The sequence below is a fragment of the Larimichthys crocea genome, chromosome III, assembly GCF_000972845.2.
Source record: "Larimichthys crocea isolate SSNF chromosome III, L_crocea_2.0, whole genome shotgun sequence".
NCBI lineage: Eukaryota > Metazoa > Chordata > Actinopteri > Sciaenidae > Larimichthys > Larimichthys crocea.
The window spans coordinates 12,049,488-12,073,947 of record NC_040013.1 but is presented as its reverse complement, the minus strand read 5'-3'; the positions used below and the strand labels follow the sequence as shown (position 1 = coordinate 12,073,947).

The 24,460-nt window shown below is 39.7% G+C and overlaps 7 protein-coding genes across 9 annotated transcripts; 2 read left to right on the top strand and 5 right to left on the bottom strand.

The window, feature by feature from the left end:
• Positions 1–251: 251 nt before the first annotated feature.
• snx5 (sorting nexin 5) lies at positions 252–7,272 on the bottom strand. The gene is made up of 13 exons (XM_010730006.3): positions 7,118–7,272; positions 5,695–5,799; positions 5,495–5,605; positions 5,252–5,373; positions 5,006–5,129; positions 4,525–4,620; positions 4,318–4,423; positions 4,153–4,228; positions 3,997–4,036; positions 3,796–3,882; positions 2,962–3,121; positions 2,773–2,858; positions 252–1,542 (listed from the first exon to the last, which is right to left on the bottom strand). The coding sequence occupies exons 1-13, from the start codon at positions 7,151–7,153 to the stop codon at positions 1,492–1,494; spliced, it is 1,200 nt and encodes a 399-aa protein (XP_010728308.1). The 5' UTR covers positions 7,154–7,272; the 3' UTR covers positions 252–1,491.
• A 342-nt stretch (positions 7,273–7,614) lies between these two features.
• mgme1 (mitochondrial genome maintenance exonuclease 1) lies at positions 7,615–9,932 on the top strand. Of its 2 annotated transcripts, XM_027277751.1 has the most exons (6): positions 7,615–8,373; positions 8,471–8,708; positions 8,913–9,045; positions 9,207–9,337; positions 9,719–9,762; positions 9,804–9,932. In XM_027277751.1, the coding sequence occupies exons 1-5, from the start codon at positions 7,845–7,847 to the stop codon at positions 9,756–9,758; spliced, it is 1,071 nt and encodes a 356-aa protein (XP_027133552.1). In that variant the 5' UTR covers positions 7,615–7,844; the 3' UTR covers positions 9,759–9,762; positions 9,804–9,932. The 2 variants fall into 2 exon arrangements, with proteins under 2 accessions (XP_027133552.1, XP_010728296.3); XM_010729994.3 differs by having other exon boundaries at positions 7,617–8,373; positions 9,719–9,860.
• Positions 9,933–9,947: 15 nt separating this feature from the next.
• si:dkey-76k16.6 (glycine N-acyltransferase) lies at positions 9,948–11,759 on the bottom strand. The gene is made up of 5 exons (XM_027278493.1): positions 11,629–11,759; positions 11,351–11,464; positions 11,128–11,272; positions 10,528–10,628; positions 9,948–10,431 (listed from the first exon to the last, which is right to left on the bottom strand). Exons 1-5 carry the CDS (start codon positions 11,698–11,700, stop codon positions 9,985–9,987), a joined length of 879 nt encoding a protein of 292 aa, XP_027134294.1. The 5' UTR covers positions 11,701–11,759; the 3' UTR covers positions 9,948–9,984.
• A 411-nt stretch (positions 11,760–12,170) lies between these two features.
• On the bottom strand, positions 12,171–15,362 carry LOC104918279 (glycine N-acyltransferase-like protein 3). Its single transcript, XM_019266254.2, has 5 exons — positions 14,399–15,362; positions 14,197–14,304; positions 14,001–14,121; positions 13,049–13,181; positions 12,171–12,917 (listed from the first exon to the last, which is right to left on the bottom strand). The coding sequence occupies exons 1-5, from the start codon at positions 14,471–14,473 to the stop codon at positions 12,518–12,520; spliced, it is 837 nt and encodes a 278-aa protein (XP_019121799.1). The 5' UTR covers positions 14,474–15,362; the 3' UTR covers positions 12,171–12,517.
• Positions 15,363–16,286: 924 nt separating this feature from the next.
• On the bottom strand, positions 16,287–18,350 carry cst3 (cystatin C (amyloid angiopathy and cerebral hemorrhage)). The gene is made up of 3 exons (XM_010729972.3): positions 18,088–18,350; positions 17,572–17,646; positions 16,287–16,641 (listed from the first exon to the last, which is right to left on the bottom strand). The coding sequence occupies exons 1-3, from the start codon at positions 18,292–18,294 to the stop codon at positions 16,567–16,569; spliced, it is 357 nt and encodes a 118-aa protein (XP_010728274.1). The 5' UTR covers positions 18,295–18,350; the 3' UTR covers positions 16,287–16,566.
• Positions 18,351–18,439: 89 nt separating this feature from the next.
• ephx5 (epoxide hydrolase 5) lies at positions 18,440–21,389 on the top strand. 2 transcript variants are annotated; one of them, XM_019266296.2, is made up of 10 exons: positions 18,440–18,556; positions 18,637–18,712; positions 18,828–19,041; positions 19,123–19,303; positions 19,388–19,597; positions 19,681–19,810; positions 20,069–20,280; positions 20,438–20,546; positions 20,660–20,785; positions 20,872–21,389. In XM_019266296.2, exons 2-10 carry the CDS (start codon positions 18,690–18,692, stop codon positions 21,071–21,073), a joined length of 1,407 nt encoding a protein of 468 aa, XP_019121841.1. In that variant the 5' UTR covers positions 18,440–18,556; positions 18,637–18,689; the 3' UTR covers positions 21,074–21,389. The 2 variants fall into 2 exon arrangements, with proteins under 2 accessions (XP_019121841.1, XP_010728263.2); XM_010729961.3 differs by having other exon boundaries at positions 18,454–18,556; positions 18,642–18,712.
• Positions 21,241–24,211, bottom strand: mad2l1bp (MAD2L1 binding protein). The gene is made up of 3 exons (XM_010729947.3): positions 23,754–24,211; positions 22,371–22,651; positions 21,241–22,280 (listed from the first exon to the last, which is right to left on the bottom strand). Exons 1-3 carry the CDS (start codon positions 24,157–24,159, stop codon positions 21,753–21,755), a joined length of 1,215 nt encoding a protein of 404 aa, XP_010728249.3. The 5' UTR covers positions 24,160–24,211; the 3' UTR covers positions 21,241–21,752.
• Positions 24,212–24,460: the final 249 nt, after the last annotated feature.

Sequence of the window (24,460 nt, the reverse complement as noted above, 5' to 3'; positions counted from 1 at the left end):
ATGGATTTAACACAAACATGCATACAGCTGTGTTTAAATTCAAGGGCCCACACTCAAAAACTGTGTGCTAACAGGATACAGTTAACAAATGAATCCCGCCACCTAGTGGTGGCATGATAGGTGGCTCTTTAAAAATATAGATTCAGTGTTTATCCATACAACAGTAAAAGAATAACTGCCACATGTGGTAGGAAATCAAATAGGGAAAAAACAACAACCCATCAAATTAATACAGAAAGCCACAGATCAAACTTGGGAAAGTAGGATTTATTCAATGTCATTATTACAAATTTATAAAATGCTAATGTTCTGTAAGAAACGCATCATGTACAGAAATTCACACAGTTGGAATCCATTTAGAAATACATTCAATTTCTTAAAAAACTATAATGCATTTTAACACTCCACTGAGCCTGGTCATGATTGTAAAGTATTTTCCATCTTCTTAGTGCATCCTTTTCTGAACTGTTTAAAATAAACATATCAGGTCTGATACATGACACCCTGTCAGTAACAAAGGAGGATTCTGGGCAAAATAAAGAAGAATGCAACAATAATTACACACTGAAAAGGAAAGAGTGAGTTGGGCAGAGTTGGCAGTGGTGATGAAGCTGCTGAGGACATAATACATGAAGTGCAGGGCAATGTGAGTGCTAACAAGAGCAAAATGTTTGATTTTACTTTTATGCTGAGCTCTTCTGATTCATATGATCCATATTCGCAAAACCAATGTGCGCTTTTGACAGATGTGGGATCTAAACCAGCTACTCACAAACAAGAATGTGGAGACCAATCCAACTGTCCATTCCTGAGGTGAAGAGCAGCTATTTTAGAACACTTAAAAAGGTCTTGTCTTCCAAGTCAGTCATGAGTTTCCTTACGAGAGGATTGGTTCAGTTGCACTATAATGTCAGAGCTCGGGAATGCAGAGCATGAGGATGTAGTTTTTTTTTTTCCAGGCACTAGATTTGCTTCTATAAAACTGTTCTATTAGCAAACAAAAAGTCCCGAGAGACTAAGCATATGAAACATAAAACGTACGGTATGGCAAACATTCTTGAAGGCTTTTTAAAAAAAAAAAAAAGGTTTAAATTGTGTAAAAATGACAGGAGGTTAAAGTCAGCATTTATTCTATTTTGTGCATAACATGAACACAGGAAATAAGAGGAAAAAAAAATCAGCTCTACAGGTGCTGTATAATAATGGAAGACCATAATGTTTGCAGCCTCATTCTCTGGAGGCATTCACGATGAGTTAGACCTCCATAAATAATGGAAAAGGATGGACCACGGACCAGAGGACAGGGACTCTGTAAACATGAAGACATTCTGCTTACGAGACACTTGGTCCTGTGCAGGGTTTTAAAGTGGCATGAGACCCATGGGTGGGAACAGAGATAGGGCTTAAATTCATGTCCATGCAAGGCCCTGGAGGTGCCAGGTTTCCATTTGCTATGACTGGTCACTTGATGGTAGGAGAGGAATACTTAAGTCAGTTGCTCTTGAGCATGTCAATGCATCCCTGCAATAGAGTCACATTGTTCTGTGGAGACAGAACAGAAAGGAGAGTTAATATTCCTGATGATTAGAGTCAGGAGAACGTTCAGCATCTCAGTTAATAAAACATTTAAATGCACATTTGTTATAATCCGGTTTTCTTCGCATTTGTTTGCACACAAACAATATATCTTTCTTATGGACTTATCAACAAATAGTTATTCTGATCATTATCAAAACGAATGAGATTGCTGGCTGATTTGGAAAATAAGATGGATGCTGTGGCATGACTGAGAAATTCTAAAATTTAGGTAATTTAGCATGAGCACAAATCAAAGCAAGCCCATTCTCACCGTCACTGCCAATCACACTGAAACAGGCTCAGTGAAATGATAAAAATAATACGCAGATGTGGCTGCAAAAACAGTAATTATGAACCAGAACAATATTATTAGAATGGATGAAGGGATATGGCTAATACGGGGAGTGAAAAGATTTAGTTTCTACTTTAAAAGTCTCTTATTTTGGTGTCTCTTGGAGCATTTAAGGGTTATAAATAAAATAGTTTATTTGCTCAGCGGAGTGAAGTATGAATGATTAAATGCAGCAAGGAGACGCAGGAGGTGTGTAAATTTTATTTGTAAATAATCCAACACCCTGGGAGCATTTTGTGTGGTTTCAGATCACACCATGCCACTTCAATTTTTCACTCCAAACTTAACCAGCTCTAATTAGGTTGAGAACAACAACAGACCGGTGCAGATGATGAACACGGTGAGCAGAAATCTGCTTTTTGCTGATGGAAATTCTATACAGCAGATAAACTTGGCTTTAGGATGGCCAGATGTATAAAGATTACTGATGTTTACAAAACATGTGGTGAGAACGTTCACACCTCATTCATATTTTGAGTCATTTTTACATGATTTGTGTGATATGATGTGTGAAAAGAATGACGAGGTGACAGAATTTATCATAAATCCCTATTCTTTTAGTTTGTGTGCCAGATTTACTGCCAATGCACTCACTTGCTACTAACAATGCCATTTAAAGTACATTTAAAAACTTTAATTGCTTTTACAAACTCAATTTTATATTAATAAAATATAGAGATTTAAGATTTCATCACCTTTCTGACATTTTGATGATTGGGATATCACTGCTGATGGTGTTTGGCTGTTTTTTGTGTAATAACCACATTTCATAACAAAGAATGGGTGGTGATAAGCAAACTTTCCCACACACTCACGACAGTCAGCTGTATTGTGCTGCTTACCTTGGCATGTTTTATCTCCAGCTCAGCCATCTCTATGAGGTTCTTCCTGAAGGCCACAACACGCCTGCCCTTGAAACTGGTGAGTTCTACGAGGATAACGTCCAGTTAAAAAAAGGGGCACACCGTTTTTTACACACAAAGAAACAAGTGCAGACTAAGCCTGCCTCTCTTATGTACAGACAGACAAACCTTTCTTCCCAGACTCTGAGAGCTTGTCAAATTTCTGCAGGCACTGCTGCTGGTGCTCCTCTGCCTGGGGGATATCCTTGCTCTTCAGTCGAGCCTTATCCAAAGCCTTGTTAGAGTTCTCGTAGTCAGCTAACGCCCGAGCTCGCCTGTACAGAAGATCCTGACATATTCCAGATAGTTTGATGAAAGTGAACTTGAAATATCTTAGTGATCATTTGCTTTTTATTTTGGAAGATCTCTGTAAAAACTGATAAAAGGTGACGTTAGCCATACTGGAGAAATATAGTTGTTTGTTGAGTCTTATTACCAGGTCGTCAAATTCCAACATAAATGGGGGAAAAAGTGCCACACGACAGGTGGTGTCACTCCCAGTATACGGACCCTTTGGGTTTGTGGCTCAAAGATAGCTGATTGTTTCATTTCCAGCACAAAAGCCACCCATTGTGCTCTGTGGCTCGCTCTGAGTTACTTTGTTTCCGTTGTTGTTTTTGTATAGTAGGATTTGATGCTGCTCCTCAAAAGCAATTGTTTAAATCTTAATAAATACTCAAATATTCATCATGCTGAATACAATAAAAGTATAAACATCTCTAATTCCACATTGACTGGAAAACTGCTGCTGTGCTCATCCCTCTGAGCAATGCATGTTATTTTCTCTTCATCTTTAGTCTTAAATCTTATAAAAAGGAGACTGGGGATTAATACAGAGCTCCGATCTGTGAGTGTGGAGTGTTTGTTATTTTAGTCTGGTCTATTCAGGTGTTTGAAATACAGCAATATGTGAACTCCATAAACAAGTAACATTGTTGTTGTGTTATTGAGTGCATCTTGTACCTTGGCAGCCTGGATGTCTCTCATGTAATATCTCAGCAGCTCTGTGAGCTTCAGCTCCTGGTCAGACGCTACTCTTCCCTCCACTTTCTGCAGGGACACAAACAAAGACACACAGTATAGCAGCTACCACAATGCACTTATAAATCAGGATAAATATTTACAAAGGTGGCTCGGTTTGTTGGTAACTGAAGTTCCACGTACTCTGAGCTTCTCAAACAGGTCGGACAATTTCTCCAGGTGCCTGAGAAAAAAGTAAAGCCATAACATGAAAAACTTTTTCATGCAATTACATCACCGCTTATAATATTCAACACCAAGTATGTCTATGAAAATCATTAGATTCTAAATTACACTCACTTCTTATTTGCTGTATTGTCATCAGCAGAGAGACTGCTCAGAGTGGCAGAGACGTGAATGTAATCATCAGCAATATCTGTAATGACAATAGAAATTTAAAAAACGAAGCAAATAACAAAAATAAAAATCAGATTTTATGTGGTACTTTAAAAACCCCTTGAATACTTTTGTGTGCACGGGTCATTTTCTCTGCTTTGGCAGTGGAATCTTTGATCTTGCTGTAGTAGTCGAGCAGGAATGTTTTCTCCTGCTCGAAAAAGTCATCCACTTCCTGTGTAGGAAACAAACGCAGACAAAAAGGTAAGCGGCTACGACATTATGACAGCAGTGCAGTCATGCATTCACTATAGGCAGATTATCCACAAGCCCCACCTTTATTCCTGAGATAAGGACCTCGTCAGCTGACTTCACCATGTTTTTAAAGAACCCTCCAAACATTTCCTTGGCATTCTTTCTTCTCACGCTGAGCTAAAATGACAGAAATTAGAAAGAAAATGTTTTAAATCTACGAGAGAAATAGGTGATTTATTAAAGCTTATTGTATGACCTTGTAGGTGACAAGAGTAATGTTTGTGACTGTATCAAGACAAATGTTTTGGTATCATTATGTCACAATGTCGTCCATAAATACATGTGGCCTATGCTCTTTTACCAGAGAAATGATATAAAGTGTTTAACTGAGCTAAGTCTGTCAACAAACTCCAGCCACTGACTAACAAAGACGACACAGATAAGCATAACTGCTGATCACAGCAGGATGTAAGCCATGTGTCAGAAGTGTCCAGTAAACGCTACTTCCTCTCTTTTTCAACTGACAACTCGGGAAACGAAGTCAGCATAATGAGGAACTCACATCCTGGTCATACTCTAAGAAAATCTGGAAGTTTCTGTCTTTGCTCAAAATGGGGTGAGAGGACAATCTCTGCAGGAAAACTTCATGCACTTGCACAGTTTTCTTGAACACAGCCAGGTATTCACTGAAAAGACAAGAAAATGTTACACAGATCATTGATACAGGAAGCTTTTGTAAAAGGATCTAACAGGACAGTCTGCAGGACACAAAGCAATATACGGTGTTTTGTTTGAGTGTCACACTCACGCCTCCAGCTCCTGCTTCATTTTAGTGTACTCATCCTTGGTCATAGTGGCTTCACCTTCCCCCAGTTTGTGCATCTTCTCTCTTGGGCTCTCAAAGTCAGGCTTTGGGGGCGCTGGAGGAATCTATGAAATAAATAAATAAACAAATACATATACACTATACTAACTATACTATTAAAAAAACAACTCAGCAAGCATTGTATGTATTTATGAGTCATGTCTGTCTGCAAGAGGTTTAACTCACTATTAGTCCAGCATAGTCCTCTGTCTCAACCAGAGTGTCATGTAGCCAGATGAAGTCTTCATGCTGCCTGGGAACTGAGAAATCTGGCTTCTGGAAAGAGCTGAGTGTGGTCTGGAAAAAGTATTTTATGCACCATATAAGAATATAGAATATTTTAAGCAAGTTTACATGTTAGTGCTGGGGTACGACAGTTGTTTTACCTTTGTATGGACAGTAAACTTGACTTTGTCCCTTTCACAGAGTGCATCAGGAATGTCAATGAGAAGAGAAGCATCATTGTTTAGATCCACAGACACAGAGCGCATCTGAGGAAGAAGACACAGAGGTTATACAAAAACATGGAGATGTAGCTTTTTTGTTTTGTTTGTGGTCACTTGGTTTTAATGCTGCTTTCAATCTGGACTAGATTATAAATGTTTACTTTATTTGTTCTGACTTTCTTTTCTGTGGGGGAACTGTAAAGTGGGACTAAATGTAGCAGACACTAATCAAGCACACAGCTCATCACTGTTGCATTTTTTAAAATATTGGTTCAATAATATAATACCATATAATTGCACTTTAACCAGTCAGCATCCAGGATCACATATATAACCGATATATAATATGTACAATATGTTTGTGTTGATTTCTTCTGTACACGTGACATCTATTGCACGTCTGTCCGTCCTGGGAGAGGGATCCCTCCTCTGTGGCTCTTCCTGAGGTTTCTTCCTCCTTTTTTCCCTGTTAAAGGTTTTTTGTGGGCAAGTTTTTCCTCACTCGAACCGAGGGTCTAAGGACAGAGGGTGTCACTCCCTGTACAGATTGTAAAGCCGTCCGAGGCAAATGTACTTTGTGACTTTGGGCTATATAAATAAAATTGATTTGATTTGATATAACAGTATCTACAAAATCTTTGCCAGTAAAGCAGCAATAGAAATATTTTCTAGCACGACGATACACAAACAGTTCAGAGGAATGTCAGTGAGCAGCTACAATGTGTGTTTCAATATAAACCAAGCCTGCATGGCCACAACTTCACAGTGAGGTCAGTTTTGATATGCAAATGAAAAACATAAACCACACAGTCTCAAACCATAAAAGTTAAATACACTTTACACCCACCAACAGAGATATAATGTTCACATTGTGTAGTCTTTGCCTTACCTCCTGTCAGTATAACTCAATATAATTCAACATATCAGACTACATCCTCCACCAATGCAAACTCTCAAAATGGAAATGATATACAGGCCATAATAAAGTTATGCAGACACCTGTGAGAATGCTAATACTTCCAGCTCACTACGAGCCCACTGAGTTGTCTGTCACATGCGTGTGTCTGCAGGACAATGAGGTTAGTTTAATGCAGTTAAAGCGCAGCAAGAGAGATGCCTCAACACCACACAGGCTACGCCACTTTTAATCAACGTCAACGTTAAAGCTACGACGTAGCTTTAATCATTAAGTCACACAACAACACTTCGCGGTCTGACACTTCTTCGTTTACTTCAAGCTCGACAGCTTCATCGATCAAACGGTGGCTAGCTTTAGCCAGGAGCTAGCAGGCAGAAAACAACATTAAGTTAACGGCGATAACTTCAGCAAAGCGGCTCACACGTCAGGGTCCATTTAACTTACCTTTTCCTTGTTGCTTTCGTCTATGGTGGATGTCATGGTGGGACTGAAATCGACGGAATAAGCAAGAGCAGGCCGACAACCAAAATAACAAAACTATGTGCAGGAAGCTCTCCCTCCGCTGACAAGCTGTCAAATCGCTTTTTTTCTTCTCGCTCCCATCCCGATGGTAAAAGGTTAAGCCCCGCCCTACAGTCAATCTGATTGGACAGTGTTGTATTTACGAACGATGTGATTGGTTGACCCCTCAAATCAATCACAGGACATTTCTACCTGTGGTTTCATTTAGCTCTAGGATTCATTAAAACTTCTGTTTTAAGCAGCAGCGCTACATTTAGTCAGCATTTGCTAATGAACGGGTGGGCAACAAATGAGCAACAAAGCAGATATAAGTCACTTAAACGAGAACCACCCAATGGTCAAAAAAACACACGGATATATCTCGGTGATACACCGCTACCGATAGACATTGTGGGTAATGTAGTTCAAACCTGACAAAAACCCGGAACTCCAAGCTGCGGAAGTGGTGTCACCGCTAAGGCGCGCCGTTTAGAAACAACAGTGTTTGTATGGAGAAGTTTCTCTGGAACAAGTCGGGGCAATTACCGTCTCCAAGATGAAGGCGGAATTTTTAAGTTTACCGTAATAACATCGAAACCTCCGTACGTACACATAGTTTGATAGCTTTTAAGTTACAGTCGTCCAAGTTTGTTGCGTGAAAGTCACCAAAATGTTCGTTTTTAAACGCGTGGTGTCCGTCAGAGGCATCATTGTCCCTCAATGCACCTCCCTCTCTGTGAGAATGTTCTCTGCTTGTCATTGTCTAACATCCCCAAAGAGACAGAGCCCGTACAGCTCGGTGGACAGCGAGCGCTACTCGTCACTTGTGAAGTCTGTCATGTCATCGAGGGTCAGTTCCCAAACACCCGAGTCCCTTCAAGCAGAGGACGAGCACGTGTTTGGACCTGTTGTCAAAGCTCAAACACCCTCCTCATCATCATCATCAGGACCAAAGATGAGGGTACCTAAAACCCTTCATCCCTTCTTAGACTGCGAAGAGAATCCAGAAACAGACGACCTAGAGCAAGGACCTCCAGCCCGGATTGCATTAAACCGGGGTCAAGGCAGGTCTTCAGTACCGAGTGTGACCCGCATTCTTCAGCAGACGCTTTCTCCGGATCAGATCTTCTACCTGGAGAGATGGAGGAGGAAGATGATTGCAGAGCTCGGAGAGGAAGGCTTCAAAGAGTACAGTCAGAGTGAGTTTTATAACACTGATGTAACCTGCTATTGAATTATGTGTGGTATGTCAACTACTGTATGATATGGAGTTACTAAAAAGTTGTATTCGCTCAGATTTATTCAGGCAAGGGAAGCTTTTCCATTCAGCTCTGGAGGACACTCTGGTATCAGGTGGCACCCAGCAGAACCAAAGTCCTTCAGAGAGACCAGAGTATCCAACTGAGGTGCAGGGATGCATGCAGAGCGTCTCTCACATACTGGAGGATGTCAGAGCAGTGAGAGCTATTGAAAGCACTGTGCATCATGGCACGCTGAACTATCTGGGAATTGCAGATTGTGTCGCTCGCTACAGGTAAATGTCCTGATTGTACACAAAAGTAGGCCTGACTTTTTATATTTTTCCATATTTTATTGACAGTTTTCTACGAATGTTTCTTGACTTTTTAGTATTTGCTTTTTAACTTTATATTTTTCTAGTTTCTATGTTTTTGTACCAAAACACCAAGACAGATGACTTGTGTGTGAAAACCTACTTGATTCTGATTGTTGTCCACAGAGGTGTGCTATGTGTCATTGACTGGAAGACTTCAGAGAAGCCCAAACCGTTCCTGAGCAACACATATGACAACCCTATCCAGGTGGCAGCCTACGCTGGAGCTTTGAACAATGATAGCAACTATAAATACCAGGTGATCTACCGAGATACTGTCTATGCTGTTTTAATTCCCTGCTTTACACTCAGATTGCTTCAGTGTCTCTCAGCCTAAAGTCAGAAAAAATCTAAATTGTTGAATCTTAAAAGAATATACCAACCACAACCTCATAGCCTACTGATCTCTTGTCATTGCAGGTTGAAAACGGACTCATTGTGGTAGCCTACAAGGATGGCTCACCTGGCCATGCTCATCAGCTGAAGCCCGAGCTCATGCAGGAGTACTGGAAAACTTGGCTGGTTCGTCTTGAAGAGTTCACAGAACAAAGGTAAAGCAACCACAACAGTTTTTCTAATATTCTTTTCAAAATAACTTCAGTTCTTTTTAATAAATCATGGATTTTACTCAGAAATAAGCATACTAATACTTACACACAGTACATACATACTTGTATGTACCTGGCATCTGTACATATTTAATTATCAAGTGGTACAGAAAAGAAAACAACAGTCAAATGTAAACAAAACATGACTTTGGGCTGTAGTTACTTGTGATGGCAATTTCTCATTATGATTAATCTTTTATAGTACATTGAAATATGTCGTATAAGAGCATTTTGAGTTATTCGAATTTACACCTGCAAAATAAAATAATCTGATAAGTAAAAGTTCCCATTATTTATCTTTTACATGGTTACTTTTTATTTCAGATCCAGTCATGTATCAAGTGCTGCTTTGGAGAAAAGATGAGATGTTTGATCTGCAAAGCTTTGTTCATGAAGGAGCTTATTTCAGTTCAAGGCCCTTTAACCTGAACTAAAATCCAACACCTTTTTTATCCTAATAGCTACCATTTTCAGTTTAACTCGCCCCTTTTCTGTGCTACAGATGCACATTAATTACCTCATTATCATTCCTGGGACTTAACAGTTCATTAGAATATGTTACACATATATATTAATCTTCTTTGATATATTTAAAGATTGTTGAAATGAAACCATGTTGCCCTGTATGAGGGATCTTCAGTGAAGCCAAGGCTTTTAAAGAGCTTGTAGGAGACCACGTTCTCCTCCTCTATGAAGCAGTACACTGGGTAACCTTCAGCGTGAAATCTCTTGGCCATGGTACTGACCAGCACTTTGGCGTAGCCTTTTCCTCTGTGCTCGGGCAGAGTGTACAACATGCCCATGGCACACGTCGGATAGCTCATGATCCAGGACACAGGCTTTCCTTCTGCATCCAGCACGCAACAGGAGGGGAAGTTTGCGAGCATGTTCCGGATCATCCTCACGGCCTCGTCATTCTTTGCAAACTTCCACGTCTGATTCACCAAACCAGTGTGCGATTCATCCAGAGAGCCTAGTGAGATCCCTGAGCTGACATGGAGCAGAGAAGAATCCTGTTTTATTATAACCATTAACACCTAAGATCATGATTTTCACACACTGAAACACTGGACACTTAAGATATCACTGCATGAATAGGCTCTTTACCTGTCTATAGGAGGAAGGTCGGATACGTCCTCCAGTATCATCATGTGACACACAGCCAGTTCTTTGCTGGGCACTTCTTTTTCTGACGCCACTGCTTTCAGTACATCAGTCTGGTGAAGACTGATACCTTGGACAGACGCAATACAGTCATTTAAAGAATGTTGATGTATTTTGACAATAAAAAGTTGCTCTGATATTTTTGAAAAAGCAGTTACTATGTATGTTTTTACTCAGCCACCTTTGAATAAATAGAAGGTTCCTGTTCCCTGCTGTTTTAACAGAATGCCCATAAAATCATTCATACACAGTGATGGCAGTAAGCTTTTGATCTTTGCACTCATAACTTTTTTTCATGTAGTAATATAACATAAAACGCTGTGTATTTTTCTTATCATTAAATGATGTGTCATAACAATGGGAGGACTTTGAACACTATGAAAGAAAAGGTAATAAAACTCAAAGCTGAATTTTATACCTTCAATGGTGGCAGTTAAAAAATGAAGTTTATGTCTGTAGGAATCATTTGATTTCTAGCTGAATGAAGATTAGCACATTATTGGCATGATAGGATTTCAGTTTTGATCATACACTTTGTAAGAGCAAAGAAAGGATGAGGATAAAAAGTCAACAAAGTGAGACTGAAAAGTGTTTTTTGCTATTACCAAGACAAATGTATCGGGTCCAGTCAAAAACAGAAGACTTCTTTATGGTTTCCTTTAGAACACCTTCATCATTTGCAAAGATCTGCGTATCTTTGAACAGATCACCTTTCTGTAAATAAAAAAAGAAGTTGCTGTACATATACAGCAATACAAACGATGTATTTAATACACATAGATTAGTTGTTACCTTTTTATATTGTGGTCTGCAGATAATAACACTGAACTCCGGCCATTTGTCCACTAAAACCTTTACAGGGTCTGCTTTGTCAGATCTGTTTATTAGGACCAAATACCCGTAAACCTTAAAAATAATAATAAAGTTACATTGCAATCCGAAATATACATTTTAACGTGTTGTCAAGCAAACTAAAAATATTAGGCTAAAGTTAGTCATCGACTTAAGACGGTACAGAATGTATCATATGGTCTAAGTTAAATATAAAGAGTAGATCTGACTGGACGCACCTGTAGTGACTGAGGTAAGTATCTTTTCAGCTGGGTCTCGGCTAGTTTCAGCTGATCTCCGGTCAGTTCCATGCTCTTTTCTGGCGACACTTCTCCAGTCGAGTGTACAGTAGATGGTCAACACATTACAGTCTGTGGTACAGTAATCGCTTCCGGCGGTTAAAGTTGAAGTGCGAGTCGTGTTGGTTACGTGAATTGCTGGTGGTCTCCACTTACCAGGCTCAGACTGGGCTGCTTTGTTGGTTAATGTGGGTTTTGGACACTTTAACTTCTAGAGCTGGACAATTAAGTTGATCATAGACGATGACGTACACACCTAATCACAGTAGCTCAACTGACTGCGACTGCAGACCGGCTATAGACTATAACTTCTAGTAGTTTCTTTCAGAAAAACTGTGATTTCATAATAGCCTATTATAGACCACAGCCAATAAGTTCACTGTCTGAAAATATAATACTTCACTAGCCCCTGTTTTAAAGTTTCTCAATAAAGCGTGGAAACATGGAAACAGAAGACGTTACAAAGCAAGCTTTGTGAAAAGTGTGCACAGTGTGCATAAAATGTTTTTATTTGAGAGAACCATGTGCATTCTTGTGTATAAAACCCGCAAGAAAGAGGATATTCTGACATTTGACAATTGCTGAGTGCCGACTGAAAGCAAAGCATGAATCAACATGTTCATTTAGATCTCTATTATTGTACTATTTGTGTTGCTCAATATCACAGATCAGGTTATGATTCAGTGATTTGGAGAGCTGTACAATATACACATAGTAAAATGTAACAATATACAGTCATTATTTGATCGGGAAATATTTCAGTAAATTCATGTTTATCTAATGCTATATCAGCTCTAAAGAATTGTTAGAGATTGCAACGGTTACAATATCAAAAGTTGAACTCAAACCATGCCGCCCTGTATGAGGGATCCTCAATGAAGCCCTGGTTTTTGAAGAGCTTGTAGGAGACCACGTTCTCCTCCTCTATAAAGCAGTACACTGGGTAACCCTCAGTGTGGAGTCTCTTGGCTATGGTGCTGACCAGCACTTTGGCATAGCCTTTTCCCCTATGCTCTGGCAGAGTGTACAACATGCCCATGGCACAGTAATCATACACCAGAATCCAGGACACAGGCTGACCCTCTTCATCAGTGATGCAGCACGATGGGAAGTTGTCAATGAGGTGTTGAATGTTCTTGAAACTCTGCTTGTTGCCTCCAAACTTCCAGGTTTTATTCACCAAGTCAACATGGGAATGGTTGAGAGATGAAATCCTCGATTCAAGCTCACTGGAGAGAAAAAAACAAAATAAACTATTGTTTCTCTACTCAGTGGACTTTTAATATTATTTTTCTGTGATGCAGATTTAAGATGAATATGTTCACATATCCTGCATTGAACACTTTAAGTTATCTTATACCTGTCGATTGCTGGTGTGAGTAGCTGGCTGATGTCGGGCAAATACAGAAGATGCACCAGAGTGAAGACTCTGTTGTTGACTTCTCTGTAAGAAGACACTTCTTTGAGCATGGAACTATGGGAAAAGTCAAATCCTGCAGGACAAAATGATTCACACATTGTTAACACAATTCTCTTATTTTTCTTTGCATGGGCTTAAACCAGTAGTGGAGTAAGCCTGGTCTTGAAAATCTTGTAATCATTAGCATCAAAAATATACTCAAGTCTGAAACATCAAAGTACACAATGCAGATTTAAGAAAAATAGTTGTATATTATGTTGTATAATCTATTATTAGTGAAGTTCATTGATATACTGCTGGGTGCGGTCATAATGCATCATAATGTAGTGTGAGAGTTCAGTATGTAGTGGCTGGATCACTGTTGATGAGAAGTATGGAGACAGACAACTCTCTCAGGCAGCACTGATTTTCAGACTGCATCTGCTTCACAACAACACTTTCTTATTTTGACCAACATATGACTGCACTAACCAATCGGAAGGAGTGACTCAGACAGAGGTAAATGTGGTCTTTACAGAGAGGGAGCTATTTTACTGATGCAGATGTAATGATTTAAATATGTAAATAGTTATCTGTGTAACCAGTGTAAATATGTTTTTAATAAAGTAACTCAAATCTAAATTATATTTATTTGTAAGCCTTACATTTCCCCTAAAATATATGATAATATAGCTTTATTTCTACCTTACATGGACCTTTAACAATTTGCAATTAACTCTACGTCCTTATAATTTTCATGCGTTCATCATGCTATTTAATGTATAAATCTTCTTTGTAAAGTAGTAACCAAGGCTGTCAGATAATGATACTGAAGCAAAGGCACAATAGTATCATTTGAATTATAATGGAGAGGAAGTATAATGTGGCATTAAATGGTGTGCTCTAAACTCACCTCCAACTATAAAATAAGTTCTCCAGTCAAATGCATTCTCCTCTGTCAACACTGTCCTTAAAGCCTCTTCATCCGTACTGTAGTATGTCACCTTTTTCATGAACTCCTGTGCGCGTTTGTTCTGTGAAGTAAAAAATGTGTCATTGTGGCAAACAAACAGCAACAACAAAAAGAAAAAGGTGGGACGTGAACTCACCTTAGGGTCAGGTCGACAAATGATGACATTAAAATCAGGCCACCTATCAACAAGTACTTCCAGAATAGTTGCTTTGTTCCTGTTGATACCATGCAGGAAACCGTAGACCTGAAAACACGGAATACGTAGAGCTATAATAGCGAGTAAAAAGACAACACGCTGACATATTGACATGTATTTTTAATAGTTTGCATCAGTGTACCTTCAGACTCTTCGGTATGTGTTTTAGCAGCACTGCTTCGGCGATCTGCAGCTCGTCTTTATTTAAAACCTTCATGTTTTAATAGTGCAGTTTAGCCTGCCTGTCTGTTCAAGCCAGTAAAACGTGCTCAAGAGTTCAACCTTTATAAATCATTAACACATGGCCATGTCTATACCACAGATCAACAGCTGTAAACAAACAAAACAATGACTACTACCACCAACTACATGACTACTTCCGGTTCGAATTTTGAAAATAAAAGCTTTTTATATATTTTTGTTTTTTATTAGTTTGATCCTAGATTGTTTGTATAATCATGCCTAGGTCTAAATATTTTTAATTACTCATAAAAGAAAGACTCATGAGTGATTATAAAGTGTAGTGGTATATGTGTTCCTCCTGCTACTTTTGAGGGTGTTTTGTTACAGAAGCCAGCTCATCATCCAAATCCAAATCATGTTTCATGTATGTATGTGTGTGAAGTCTACACTGCACATACTGTACGTGTAGACTTCCAACACAAATGGTGAAGAAAATAAATGACTTTATTCGTTTACAGAAGGGGAAATTCACATTAAAGTTTCAGCATGTGAGATTTGGGGTGCCCTATTTACAGAATATGGCAGACAATTAATATGTGTATAACTATCTTTTCATTAGTGTTTAATCATATATATTTATAATAAAAATGTTTTTTTTCTTCTTTTTTGTGCTTTATATCTACAGACACTGTGTGTTCTCTTACACAGAGTCCGTCTTTGTGTCTTAGTCGTATTGTCGTACCTGTACGTCATGCCATACAATCCATACAATGGAGGAAGAAACTGGAGAAACATAGGGAGAAACTCCCACCGAGCACCGGTGGCCTTACTATTGCAGTGCAGTTGAATGATTAAGTTTAAGACTTTCTGTTCATGTTTTTTATTACAATTCATATCAAAGTCCAAGGTAGGGGTTAGGGGTTAGGTGTTGTGTGGTGTGTGTGTGTGTGTGTTGAGTGTGAGTGTGATGTGAGGAGTGAGAGAAGAGAGAGAGAGGAGAGAGAGAGAGAGAGAGAGAGAGAGAGAGAGAGAGGGAGGGAGGGAGGGAGGGAGGGAGGAAGAGAGGGTGTGCGCACATTAGTAAGGTGGCTGTCTTTGATGTGAGTTATCCGGCTCATTTTTGGCTGTGATGCATGATATAAGTATGTGTGTTCAGATGTAACTACAATATGTAGAAATTTCATTTCTTGATGAATGCACCTGAGTCTGTGTTCTGAGGCTTCTTGCCTTTATTTGTTTATTTCTGAGCTATAAACATGTCTGTAGCAGAATCACATCAGTGTATTGTACAATGACAATAAAGCTACTTTCCTTTCCTGTATTTCCTGAGATAAAAAAAAAATACTTTTACTTAAGTCATTTTTTAAGCAAATACTTTAGTACTTAAGTAATATTTCGACTAAGCTACTTTTACTTGTATTGGAGTAATATTTGACAAGGAGTATCTGTACTTTTACTCAAGTAGTGAAGTTGTGTACTCTGTCCTCTTCTGCCCAGAACAGATCAACTCTTTCGCAGGCCTTTTTATGGTGGTAGTTGCAATCACTACACCACTAGGTCCTGCTTAATCATAAACACTTCTTTAAGTCAAACCAAAAGTATAAAAGAAGAGTAATAAATGTTTGTTTGTTTTTTAAAATCTGTGCTCATTATTATTGTTTTTGTAAATGCAATTATTTAATTATATTTTCTTCAGGCTTCATGCGCTTATTGGCCAATGTCAGATGACAGATAGGAATAATGAAAAAACACTTTTCTGCACCATTAATGAAAGCAATAACACATAAAAAACTGAGGTCTGCACAGCAAAAGCTTAGTATCTAAATGAATTAACAACAATACATTCATTAAAGTTCACAAGCTACTTTAATTTCATTTTTAAACAAGTGCATGATTTTTAGCAGGCTAATTCAGTACACAATTACTTGTTATAGGTGTGTTTCAGTGGTTATGCATTAAAAAGTTTAAAATTTGAAAATCTGAACCACACTTCAAGGTCTAGTATGCACTACAGTGAAGTAGCATAGGCAGAAATAGAAATGTAATACTTTTGTGTTTCATCTACAGGTAATTACAGATTACTCTCTATGCAGGTGAACACTGAAGAGGTCCCACGTAGTTCTCTTTCTAGCATTTCACTGACGTCACCGTTATTTCATTCAGCCATGGGCGGCTCCACACTGTGAATTCACACTCGTAAGGCTGAGGAGAAAATAGTTCAGAATACACATGTCATTAATAAAATAGCATACAGCATTGAGATGCTATTGTAGTCAAGATTAACATTAACATTTCTTTGTTTTTTGATTAACTTAAGCTTCTTCTCTTAAAGCATCGTAAGAGCATGAATATGACTGTTTCATGATCAGATTCCATTCAAGTAATTAAATATTTACCTCTTTCAATAGAAAATCATCATTAATAGACTAATGCTGAATTATAAGATAACCTCAAACGTCTGCTTAAAAATGATTATGGTTTAATATCTTTGGCCCTATATATATACACTTGGCATTAACATCTTGGGTGATCCCATGCATTGTATTTACACTCAGACCACATTTGGAGGTGGCACGCGTCACGTTCTTTTAGCAGTCGGTGTATATGCAATGTGTCCTGAGCCACATTTGAAGGACCACCTCCTCAACTGACATCCAGTAAGTACACAGTCCATTTGGTTAACTGTAATGCAAATTTTGTGTTTGGACTCTCGTACCTGCCAAGATAAGCAGCGCATGTTTGCCTCACAGACACTTTGTCAACAGATTTCACCTTTTAACTACATTAAACATTGACTCCCTTACAAAATTGTGTAACTCTGTGAGTCGGTTGAGTTAGGAGAAGATTTTAAAACATTCTGAAATGCTGCCTATGAGAAATTCTTTTTGGGCTTTCCTGGAAGTTTGGCAATTTTTATACAAAAGGTTGTTTCTTCATTGTGTCATATAAACATTTGTCCCAGCAATTACTGCTGATTGGTTCTTCCTGCTCCACTCTACTCAGCCTAACTTAACAGCAACAGATCTAAACAAAGAGGTGGTTCTAGTAGATAGTTTGGTCTACTGGATGATATCTAAACATTGTGTCTAGTAACATTAAGTAAATGAGGAACTCATTAGTCATGGTACGCACTGCATTTGCACTGGTTCCTCTGCAGGCGGTCCTGACCATCTTGGTGGTTATGTGGTAATTGTAGCCAGCAACCAACTATGGAGAAGAGAGAGTGGGTCATGGAAATACAGATCACAATAAATCTTGATGAGTGAGCACATTTCAAGTCAGAACAGGCAACCATGACATTCCCAGCCACTTCAAATGAACTCACACCACAGATATTTGCAAGTATACTTGCCATTTTCAGTCATACAGCAACAAAGTTCACACAAACACACACACACGCACATAATGTGCACATTCAAGAAATAATATTGTTAATACTACTGTTATTTACCAGTATGTTACAGTGACTTTAGGTTAGTTTAGGAGTGAAAATTAAACCGTTAGGAGACATAAGGCCTAACTATCTATACTACTATAATGTATGATAACACCGCGGCCTACTGCTAAATATAATCTGGATTATCACGACTTCACTATCTTTAACAAAGTCACTAGACATACACAAGTCAGTGTTTAAACTTAACCAACCTGTCTCCTGGCCTTCACCACCCTTGCCACTTCGCTGGGGCACAATGCGTTGCTCTCCCTGTTGTGTTTGACGACGGCGACGTTCAGGGCGTTTTGCACCCCTTCATCATTCACATCAATGTCCTGGAAGCCCCCAATCAAACCAGCCGAGCTGACGGCGAGAAGCGCCGCAAAAACAGCCAGGACAATCTTCCACATCACGCTCATCGCTCCGACCCAACAAAACAACAGCTCGACGCTTCCTCCCGATTAAATAAACAACGACGTCACGGGGGTGTTGTTTACCGGGAGTGGCACGTCTATCAGCCAATCACAAATCTCTGCGACACAGCTCCCGCATACCAGTGAGCTCAGGGTGCGGGTGTGCTCGTTTTGAACACCAGTGAATGCCGTAGCCAGCAGCTAGTGGCTCAAACTTCAATTCGTAGAAAGTATTACATCTGAAGGCAGAAGGAAGGAATCAAACAAGGTATGTCGTGTTTGGATTTGGTGGTGTGCTTGTGCAAAACTTCCAGGGCGCAAATAAAACACTTTTCACCTCTGTCCTAGTGCAGGTCTGAAAAAAAAACACACCTGTGCACGATCACCTTTGGACCTGCGCAATGCAAAAACTCCAGCTTTTAAAGTAAGTGTGCCTTTCACCGTTACTCAAATTATATGAGTAGCGGTGCTCACATACATATTTGCATTGAAATCACAGCCGTAGTCCAACGAGCTTCTTATGTTTGCACACCTTGCAGGGAAACTTTCTTTGGCTTGGATGCTGCCAAACAGAGGCTTATGATAGGCTCGGCTTTGGCAGCAGGAGGGATCCTGGCGTACGTGGTGCACAAAAGAAGACAAGTGAAAAGTATTCCCCTTGGTGAAGGATGGTGGGGAACAGGAGAGAAACCAGTGTCAGAGGATGATAACGTCTATCCATTTCAAGTGCAGACCTCAGATGAAGAGATTAAGGTCCTTTTGAACTTTTGATCACCAACTACCACTTTAAAAGTAGTAATAATACCAACACAGTAACATGTTTATGTTCAACAGGATCTTCATGAGCGCATTGACAGAACCCGCTATGCTGATCCTTTAGAAGACAGTGGCTTTCAGTATGGCTTCAACTCCATTTATCTCAAAAAAGTGGTTTCCTATTGGAGACATGAGTTTGACTGGAAGAAGCGGGTGGCAGTGCTTAACAAGTATCCACACTTCAAAACTAAAATAGAAGGTACAAGCAGCAACAACCCTAATAATATGGATAGTCAAATCAATTACTGATTTAATTTTCACCAGTGCTTTTGCTTCAATACAGGACTGGATGTGCACTTCATCCACGTGCGGCCACCGCACCGTGAGAATCAGAAGGTTCTGCCTCTTATGCTCATTCACGGCTGGCCTGGCTCCTTCTACGAGTTCTACAAGATTCTGCCGCTTCTCACAGAGAACCAGGATGGTCTTGTGTTTGAAGTCATATGCCCATCAATCCCTGGCTACGGTTTCTCAGATGCTCCTCACAAAAAAGGTAGATCAGTCTAAATAAATACATGTTTTTGCTTCAGCTTGAGCGGCAGATGTTTACAGATGTGCTTCCTGTATTTTTTTCAGGATTTGACAGTCTCGCTGCTGCCCGAATCTTCCTGACACTGATGGAGCGATTGGGGTTCTCCCAGTTCTACCTGCAGGGAGGAGACTGGGGCTCCCTCATCACCACCAACATGGCACAAATGAAGCCTCAGTAAGACAAATACAAACCCACATCCCACAAGTTATCACTGCTGTGGAATTTCCACCACCCACTAAAAGGGAACATTGTGACATGTCAACATAAATTGTGAAACAATGCTAGCAGTGTGCAAAAAACAACAACAAAACACTGACACTACAAATTCCTGGAGACTGGAGCAAATAAAGCATATTTTTCTAAGAGACGTTTAAAACTCTTTGCATTTACAGCTATATATATTTAGTTTATAGTTATATCTCTATGTTTCAGGTGTGTGAAAGGACTTCACCTAAACATGTTTATGTCAAGAAAGGGGTTCAAAGTGCTGTTGTCCCTCATGATTGGTCCATATCTGCCCTTCCTCGTGGGCTTTAGTCGGGAAGATGTTCGCCGGTTGTTCCCTTTCTTTGAGAAGAATGTCTGGGAGATCTTGAAGGAATCTGGCTACTTTCACATCCAGGGCACTAAACCAGACACCGCAGGTGGGGACACACACAAGCACCGATTTGGCTGATATGAACTCACTGTTCTGCCAGGAATTTAAAGAAACCACCCAAGACAAAACAACTGTTCCTAGTATTTTGTAATCCCAGTATACTATCATTTCACGCCTTAATATATCTTAAATTGTGTGTACAGGCTGTGGAGTGAATGACTCTCCTGTAGGCTTGGCGGCCTACATTCTGGAGAAGTTCTCCTCTTGGACTGATCTGAAGAACAGAGATCTGATGGATGGTGGGCTGGAAAGGTACAAGAGGGAATTCTGTACCTTTTCATCATTTTCTATGGAGATAGATGCAACAAGCTTTATGTGATTGTTGTTGGCTATAAATGATAATATAAATGGCTGCATTTGTACAGGAAATTCAGCCTGGATGACCTCTTGACAAATATCATGATCTACTGGACCACAGGCTCCATAGTCTCCTCCATGCGCTTCTACAAAGAGAACTTAAAGACGGACCCTGAAAAAAGAGTGGATGGAAGGTATGTGGTCAAATGCTCATGCTATCAAAACCATGACTTGTATATACCTAATGTGACCTCTGACAAGGTTTTGTCTTTTGTTTTAGGACAGGGATATTTGTGCCCACTGGACTCGCTGCCTTCCCTAATGAGCTGATGCACTGCCCTAAGTCGTGGGCACAAATAAGATACCAAAACATCTACTCCTACACCTTCTTGCCCCAAGGTGGTCACTTTGCTGCCTTCGAGGAGCCCCAGCTACTAGCCAGTGACTTTGTCCAGTTTGTCAAGAAAGTGGAGGCATCCTGAACCTGTTGATGCACCCTCAGAGCAATGTGGTCATGGTACATCTGTTCTTTATTACTGCTGCTGTGTTTGATTTTGATTGATCATTCCAAATGGGACACAAATGCATCATTATTACCAATAACGTTCACATTACAATGAATCTCACTGCTTGAGTTCCTCCAAAACTGCAGCAATATCAAAATCATTTTAATAAATGTAAACATGTATATACACAGACGACATTGGCAATGTATCCAAAGATTGGATTCAAGAAAGCGACATAATGCATTCAATCTTTTAAGTTATGCAGATTAAAAATATATTGCACCAATATTAAGTGTGTTGTCCTGTGTTTAAGATTGTTAAAATTAGTGATATTTTATGCAAAACATGTCACCAACATTCTCCATAAATATAAACAATAATATACAAAGTTCTCCAACAACAGAGCATTGGGAATACATTCTCTGACAAGACTATAAAAAAAAAACTAATACGCTATACTGCTGGTGTCAATAATCCCACTATTGTTTTAATAGGAATATTTTTAATCACAAATAGAAAAAAAAAAACTAAATTAAAATATGGACACTTCAATTCAAAAGTTCAAAATTCACTTGAACCACCATTAAAATGTATTTTTAGTAAACAGGCTCCAGAGGTAGAGCTCCAATATCTGTTTGCTCCAGAATCTTTTGGGTCACTTGCCAAAGCCCTTGATAGTCATGGGCGCCTGAAACCACACATAATCCTGCCAGTCGGACCCCTCTGCCCTTGGTTCCTTATATGTGGTGCAATCAGTAGACAGGGCAATAATTTGGTTCTTTACACGGGTTGGCACTTTAAATTGTAACTTAGGGTAGAACCAACTTACTCCGCAATCCCTGTGAGCCATTGCTAACACTGTAGTGGGCATTAAACGAACAGGTCTGGTGTCAGACAAAAGGTCAGCCACGAAAAGTGTGCGGAAGAGTTGCCTTAAGCATGAGGATACCCGCAGACATTGATCTCCACCAGCTACTACCAGAGACTCCATGTTGATCTCATATAGCTCTTTGGGCAGGATGAGGGAACCACCAATTAGCAGCAGCACACGGGGCACCCTGCTGAGGGAAAATAGCACCTCCAGTTGCTGCAGTACCTCCTCTAGCTCCTGCAGGGTCTGCTGACACTTGCGCCAGTCCATGTCTGCAGACTGAATTGGCCTCCGACTTACTATGTCTTTATCCTGAAAACCAAACACTTTTAGTTAAATTTCAAATCCACTACATTTATTTATTTGTGAATGTAAATATATATAGATATATATTTTGTTCACCTGCATTGAGGCTTGCTGTTTCTTCTGGGAGTACACCAGCTGGTCATAAGTCATGGGTAGTTGCTGCCTCTGATAGAGAATGCACTTGAGGATCTCGCTGACAAAGCGACAGCAGCCTTCCTGAGTTACAGTGCCCGGGAAGACCACGGTCACATGGCCTTCCTCCTGGGCTCTTCTCACCACTTCAGCATCACCGTCCTCTGTGTTACCATGTTGTTTACTGGTAGTCACACTGGAATCTTGCAAACTCTGACCAGAAGTGCCCTCTTCTTGGGTGTTCTCTGCCCAAATGAGAACCAGAATAATGTCGTTATTGTGAGCAATAGACCTGTCTTACTCAATTTTAGCTGGTTAAATGTTAATTAAATTTAGACCAGTGTTCCAATAAAGCCACTGCCCCCATTTTGCTAAACATGACATATAGCTACTGTCCGGCTGTGGTGGAAGAAATGGCAAATAGCCTATTATTAAAAGTCATGCATTCAAAAGTACACTCAAATGCATGCATTCAACTCAAATATACTTAATGCATTGTACTACTGGTTTATAATTACTGTTGTGTTAACTGTGGCAGAAATTATGATACGACCAGCAGTTCTCTTTGTATATTTAATAAAGGGATAATAGAGTAAAACTGAGTCAATCTATATATTTCACATATTTATAATAAAACATAGCAGAGAGAGAGCAAGGGGGGTTAAAATTGGGCACAACCACTTCTGCTTTGAGCTCATACAAATGCATGAGAACAAGGCAAGCAGGTTTCTCACATGAAAATGAAATGTACCAAGGTCACAAGACTTTTAATGTTCACTTAAAAACTGGATATTTTAATCTTGACCAATAATACTTACTATGTAACTAGAGAACAGTAAATAAAAGTCCATCACAGTTTTCCAGGGTGCAAACTGACATCTTTAAATGTCTTGTTTAAAGAAACCAATAGTCCAAACTCAGAAATATTCAGTTTACAATGACCACGACAGAGAACAGACTAGATCAGACAGTGAGGGGGAACTTTTGTTTCATAAATCACTTCAAACCATTAAATGCTCATTAAAATAGTTGCTGATAAATTGTTGAAAACTGAACAATTTATTCATCCAGCTCTAAACTATCGCTACTGAATAAATGTAGTGGAGTAAAAAGTTTAAATACTGCATGCAGTGGCACAAAATGAAAGCACCTGAGGACTACATTAAAGTGTCAGTGTCAACATGTAATCTGGACACATACACTTATATTTAAATAACAGAGGAGGACAGTGTTTATACACATAATCCTAATAAACAACCTGTCAGGTTATCACTCAGCTTCCGGGCTCAGAAACGTGCTGCCCCCCCACCCAGATGTGAACACACCGGTTATATCAACATAACCCACCTGAGGTGATGGTTGTAGAGGACATAGCGGTGTTTTCCTTGTCTTCAGTGTTGTTTACAACATGATGTTTTGAATTCGGTGGATGTTCAGCCGCAGTGTTCGCCTTTAGCCGTGTGTTTACGGCCTGTGGCGAGAGCTGACCGGCGATTTCCGCCGAGAGTCGACGTGAGTTTGAGTCGTCGGGGACACTTTGTAACGTTGAGACTTTACACGCCGTATTCGCCTCCTCCAGTGTGCTGACATCTTTTTCAGACGAAAACGAAAGGCGTCTCTTTATCTCTTTGTCTCCGCTGTTAGCAGTTGAGGTGTTGTCCACATCTTGTGAGTTTAAAGTTGGTTTAAATATGTTCGACACCTCGGCCATAGTTTTGAATGTCCCCGCCGGGTGTTCCTCGCACTGCATCATGGGAAACGTGGATCTACAATGCTGCGTTCACGTTACACGGAAAGATACGAAAAACAAGCATCCTTTTGAAAATCCCGAGCATCCGGTTATCCGTTATTAAATCCGAATAAAGATATAAAAATGTGTCTGTTATTCTGACCGTAAGGGCTGTAATAGTGGATGTTCTACATTTCATTTTACAACTGGCTTGAATTTTAACGTCTCCGGCTGGAAATAAAAGAAATCTCGATCGAGGTTTCTGCTGTCGATTTTTCCTGTGTTCCTCAAATGCAATGTATTGACTCAGACATTCAAAAACAAC

Coding starts and splice junctions, on each gene's coding strand:
- snx5 (XM_010730006.3), bottom strand. CDS start 7,153: ATGACATCCACCATAGACGAAAGCAACAAGGAAAAG. Junction 4,037..4,152: donor GACAATACAGCAAATAAGAA/GTGAGTGTAATT, acceptor CTTTTTTCTCAG/GCACCTGGAGAAATTGTCCG. Junction 1,543..2,772: donor TGGAGATAAAACATGCCAAG/GTAAGCAGCACA, acceptor CTGTCTCCACAG/AACAATGTGACTCTATTGCA.
- mad2l1bp (XM_010729947.3), bottom strand. CDS start 24,159: ATGATGCAGTGCGAGGAACACCCGGCGGGGACATTCAAAACTATGGCC. Junction 22,652..23,753: donor CTCTACAACCATCACCTCAG/GTGGGTTATGTT, acceptor TCATTTGGGCAG/AGAACACCCAAGAAGAGGGC. Junction 22,281..22,370: donor AACAGCAAGCCTCAATGCAG/GTGAACAAAATA, acceptor TTTGGTTTTCAG/GATAAAGACATAGTAAGTCG.
- LOC104918279 (XM_019266254.2), bottom strand. CDS start 14,473: ATGAAGGTTTTAAATAAAGACGAGCTGCAGATCGCCGAAGCAGTGCTG. Junction 14,305..14,398: donor ACATACCGAAGAGTCTGAAG/GTACACTGATGC, acceptor CCGTGTTTTCAG/GTCTACGGTTTCCTGCATGG. Junction 12,918..13,048: donor CTCACACCAGCAATCGACAG/GTATAAGATAAC, acceptor TTTTCTCTCCAG/TGAGCTTGAATCGAGGATTT.
- si:dkey-76k16.6 (XM_027278493.1), bottom strand. CDS start 11,700: ATGGAACTGACCGGAGATCAGCTGAAACTAGCCGAGACCCAGCTGAAA. Junction 11,465..11,628: donor ACTTACCTCAGTCACTACAG/GTGCGTCCAGTC, acceptor ATTATTTTTAAG/GTTTACGGGTATTTGGTCCT. Junction 10,629..11,127: donor CTTTTCAGTCTCACTTTGTT/GACTTTTTATCC, acceptor CGTCTGTCCAAG/GTATCAGTCTTCACCAGACT.
- mgme1 (XM_027277751.1), top strand. CDS start 7,845: ATGTTCGTTTTTAAACGCGTGGTGTCCGTCAGAGGCATCATTGTCCCT. Junction 8,709..8,912: donor GATTGTGTCGCTCGCTACAG/GTAAATGTCCTG, acceptor TGTTGTCCACAG/AGGTGTGCTATGTGTCATTG. Junction 9,046..9,206: donor ATAGCAACTATAAATACCAG/GTGATCTACCGA, acceptor TTGTCATTGCAG/GTTGAAAACGGACTCATTGT.
- cst3 (XM_010729972.3), bottom strand. CDS start 18,294: ATGAGCGTGATGTGGAAGATTGTCCTGGCTGTTTTTGCGGCGCTTCTC. Junction 17,647..18,087: donor TGGTGAAGGCCAGGAGACAG/GTTGGTTAAGTT, acceptor TCTTCTCCATAG/TTGGTTGCTGGCTACAATTA. Junction 16,642..17,571: donor GAGGAACCAGTGCAAATGCA/GTGCGTACCATG, acceptor TTTTCTCCTCAG/CCTTACGAGTGTGAATTCAC.
- ephx5 (XM_019266296.2), top strand. CDS start 18,690: ATGCAAAAACTCCAGCTTTTAAA. Junction 20,281..20,437: donor CACTAAACCAGACACCGCAG/GTGGGGACACAC, acceptor TTGTGTGTACAG/GCTGTGGAGTGAATGACTCT. Junction 20,547..20,659: donor ATGGATGGTGGGCTGGAAAG/GTACAAGAGGGA, acceptor GCATTTGTACAG/GAAATTCAGCCTGGATGACC.